This window comes from Sipha flava, unplaced genomic scaffold (assembly GCF_003268045.1).
Source record: "Sipha flava isolate LNK unplaced genomic scaffold, YSA_version1 17814_pilon_pilon, whole genome shotgun sequence".
In the NCBI taxonomy this organism is placed as follows: Eukaryota; Metazoa; Arthropoda; class Insecta; order Hemiptera; family Aphididae; genus Sipha; species Sipha flava.
Genome location: NW_020272096.1, coordinates 1,634 through 6,187, shown reverse-complemented (window position 1 = coordinate 6,187; position 4,554 = coordinate 1,634). Strand labels below are relative to the sequence as shown.

Below are 4,554 nucleotides of genomic sequence, written 5' to 3'. Positions count from 1 at the left end.
TTAATATGCACAGGCGAAGTCGAATATACGGAAGAAGAAAAATTAGATATATTAAAACAATTTCATGATTCAAAATTAGGGGGACATTTGGGAATAAACAAAACAATTAGGAAAATACAAAATCAATTTAGATGGAAAAATATGAAATCAGATGTTAAAAATTACGTAAAAAATTGTACGTCATGTCAAAAGAATAAAATAACTAATAAACATGTAAAACAACCATTGGCAATTACTTCAACAAGTTCGAGACCATTTGAAAAAATATTCTTAGATATAGTAGGACCTTTAACAACTACCTTATCAGGTAATACTTACATTTTAACTATGCAGGATGATTTAACTAAATACTCATTAGGAATACCTATACCGGATCATCAAGCTAATACTGTAGCAGAGGCTTTCGTAGTACATTTTGTATGTGTTCACGGAATACCTGAGACAATATTAACTGATCAAGGTACTGAGTTTCTTAGTAAGACATTTAGTGAAGTCTGCAGATTATTAAAAATCAACAAAGTAAATACTAGTCCTTTCCATCCACAAACAAACGGAAGTTTAGAAAGATCACATAGAACATTAGCCGAATACTTGAGACATTACGTAGATAAAAATTTAAGTAATTGGGACCATCTGTTACCTTATGCATTTTTCGTTTATAACTCAACTGAACATACTTCAACTAATTTTCAACCATATGCTTTAGTGTACGGAAGAACGTTAGAAATTCCGATAAAATTAAAATCTGAACCTGAACCGCGATATAATTATGATGATTATTTATATGATTTAAAACAAAGTATGCAAGAGTCACACAAAATTGCGAGAGAAAAACTAGTCACACGAAAAATTAAATCAAAACAAGGTTATGATAAGAAAAAAAATTCTATTGATATACATGTAAAAGATTTAATATTATTAAAAGATAATACTGCTAGAAATAAGTTAGAATCGTTATGGTTAGGGCCATACGAGGTAATAGATATAATAGGGGAAGAAAATATTGTTATTCAAAGAGGTAGAAGGGGAGTAACAGTACATAAAAATAATGTTAAGAAATACTTTAACGAAAATTTAAAATAAAAAAAAATATAAATAAAAATAGAATATATATGTATACATACTCGTAAAATTAAGGATAGTATAAAATAAGGATTTTAATTTTTAGATAAGAAGATAAGAAAGCATTTTGGTCATTAATACAAGGAGTTGGTAATATAAATATATATATTTAACAAGATGTGTGATACCTTTGAAAGGAATGTAGCAAGAGCAAAGGAGTTTATGAGACATTTGAGTACATTCTTAAGAGGAGACAATCACATAGAAAGAGAACTCGGAGATGTAAATTCCACGGTAGAATTAGTATGTTTCGCAGAACATATGCGACAGGCAAATAATCTAATGGCAGAACCATACACACCAGCAGAAATAATAAATTTAATAATACCAATAACGGGGTTTACACAAGATGTAGTACCGGGAGATGCGCAGAATGCGATATGTAAGGAATTAGGTGAAGTTCTAGATGAATTAATCGAGGATGGAGTAATATAAATAAAATAATGTAATATCGTATAATATCATATAATATAAGACTAGAATGGAATTAGAATTAAGAGATAAAAAAAAAAAAGAGATTAATAACTTATATGATAATAATAATAATTAATAAACAATAAAATTTTAGGATGGTGATGTGTATCATGACGGGTATTGAAATATCAGGACAAGAATTTGACAAATATTTTTCTATCGAAAACTTCGACAAAAATCCTCCTGGATTATACTTCGAAAATTATGGACCGACCAGGTTAATCGGAGCAGAATATAAATTAATTATGTACTTATCATTAGCTGAATATAATAAAAAATATAATGAACTAGGTAGAAAAAATAAACGAGTTAGACACAACATGTCAAAAGTTAAAATTAAATAGTTTGTGCGGGCGATATAACTATGTAATCACGGGATTATACAATGAAGTTACTACACAGCGTAATCGAATGTACATTGCATTAGGATATTCGGAAACAACCACAGACAGGAGAGAAAGAAGAAAAAGGGGTTTAATAAATGCGATAGGAGCGGTTATGAATACATTGTTCGGAGTATGCGATGATAATTGTGTGAGTAAAGCAAATGAACAAATTAAAGAAATAGAGGTATCAGGAACTAGTACATTACATATAATGAAATCTCAGACTACAGTAATGAAAACGGCAGTACAACGTATAGGTACAACAATAGAACAAACAAATAAAATGTATGACGAATTAAAAACTAGGGAGAAACAATTTATGTTAAAACTTAATGACGTAACCAATACAACAAATAACTTATTAGATTTAGTCGCTATGTCAGAAATACACAATATTTATACTGCACTAACTAATCAATATGAATATGAAACTTCAACTATAAATCAAATAATAACAGCCGCCAGAGGGGGAATAATACATACCAGTTTAATCACACCACAAGAATTAGCAACCACATTGAAAGAAATATCACATAGAATAAAAGGGAAATTGAGTATACCAATGGGAACTAACACCGCCGAATTGTACGAATTACACAAAATAACTAAACTAACAGTATTTTACGAAAATGAAAGACTAGTTTTTATAACTAAAATACCATTAATAACAGATACAGAATTAATACTATACAACGCCATACCTATTCCGATGGTGAGAATATTAACTTATGGTAATTCACTTAATACAAGGGTAACTATAAATCCAGAAAATGGTAATTCAATTAATACCAGGGTAAGCATAAATCCAGAAAACCCATACATAGCCATTACAAAAGATAGACGCGAATACACTACTTTTACCGAAATTCAAATTCAAACATGTAAAGAAACCACAATTTATCGAATATGTCACGCTTATCAACCCATACAAGAAAATAACGGTTTACAACCATGCGAAATAGATTTATTTAACAAACCACATAAAATTCCTAATAATTGTCGTTCATTAATTATAACAGTAGATCGAAACATATATCATAAACTTAAATACCAAAATGAATGGATATATTCAGTTCTTAACGACACAATAGTATCGTCTTGTACGGATTTAACTGAACCTCAAATAAATCATATAACGGGAACTGGCATTATCAAAATTTACGACAACGGATGTCAGTTATCGGGTAAACATGTTGTATTAACACCCATAGAAGAAGTATCACATAAAAAATTCATAGATTTTATACCACAAAGTGATATGACCTCATTATTAGACAAAATACCGCAGAATGTACATTTAATAACATTAAAAAATATAAGTTCATATAAGAGTTTAAAACTAACTGACCTACACGAATATTCACAATCACTTAACGAAATAGAACGACAGATAAGCAATGAGGAAGAGAGGCAAAAACATTATAGTCAACATACTACGCATTCGTATACGTTATACATTATGATAGTGTTAATCGTATTAATAATAATAATGGTGATAATTATATACATAATAATTAAGCGCGCAAATTTAATCGCTATAGGAAGAACTATTATAGATGCATCCACACCAGTACCTAGTCGTAGACAAAAATATTCAATTCAACGAGATTTAACGAACGAACACGATAGATTCGAAGCCATATATAATGTAGTAGGATCACGATCACCATCCCCAAGATAAATAAACTAAATAAAATAATATAATAATAAATAATAAAAATAATAGACATAAGTAAACTAATAAATCATTAATAATTAATAATAAGAATAAAATAGTAATCCATATTTGATATAATTAATTAATATTATTGTATTATTCAGTTCCCAGATTAAGTTCGTAATTATTGATTTTGAATTTGTCAACATCAATAAGCACGACTTACTACTTGTATCGGGGTCAATGTGTCATAGTCTAGACAAATATAGGCCAGTCAAGATGCAAGGGAGGCCGATCATACTGACAGGAGACAATAAGTTGAGGATGTTCAATAAAAAGAACCTGAACACCCTGAGACAGTATTTGAAAGGAATTTTCCGAAAGAAACCAGACGTGTTGAAACCTTTATTGGGGCAAATTGATATTAGTATCAATCACCAGGGGGCAACTAGTCTTGGTTCGGCGTTCATTTCCAAATACCTGTTTTCGGACAATACTCAACCTATTATTGTCACCTGGAGTGGGACTATGGATATAAAAATAATTAAGAAATTAAGGATACCAGGAATAAAAAAATTTTTAAATATAAGTACATATAGTGATAACAATGATAACAACTTTAGTTTAAAATTAATAGATGTAAGTAATAATAAATTGATACATTCAGTAAACATAGGGCATGTGCACAAGAACGGGAGAATGTTAAATCTAAAGGAGACTCACGATATGTTATGCGAAAAAGAACATGAAGTAACATATTGCCATGACCCTATGACCGATGTAATGTATACTAAATGTATTTTTAATTATTTAATAAGGAAAATAGGCCCGAGTAAGTTATTTAGAATATGTAAAAAGACGTAATAATAAAAAAAAAAAAAAAAAAAAAAAAAAAAAAAAAAAAAAAAAAAAAAA

At 29.2% G+C, this 4,554-nt stretch overlaps 1 protein-coding gene across 1 annotated transcript in view; it reads left to right on the top strand.

The window, feature by feature from the left end:
• Positions 1-3,663, top strand: part of LOC112680584 — an 8,414-nt gene extending 4,751 nt beyond the window's left edge. Inside the window, exon 2 of the mRNA XM_025550732.1 lies at positions 1,691-3,663. Coding sequence (XP_025406517.1) covers positions 2,008-3,663 — 1,656 coding nt within the window. The 5' untranslated portion in view covers positions 1,691-2,007. The remainder of the gene's footprint in view (positions 1-1,690) is intronic.
• The last annotated feature ends 891 nt before the right edge of the window (positions 3,664-4,554 follow it).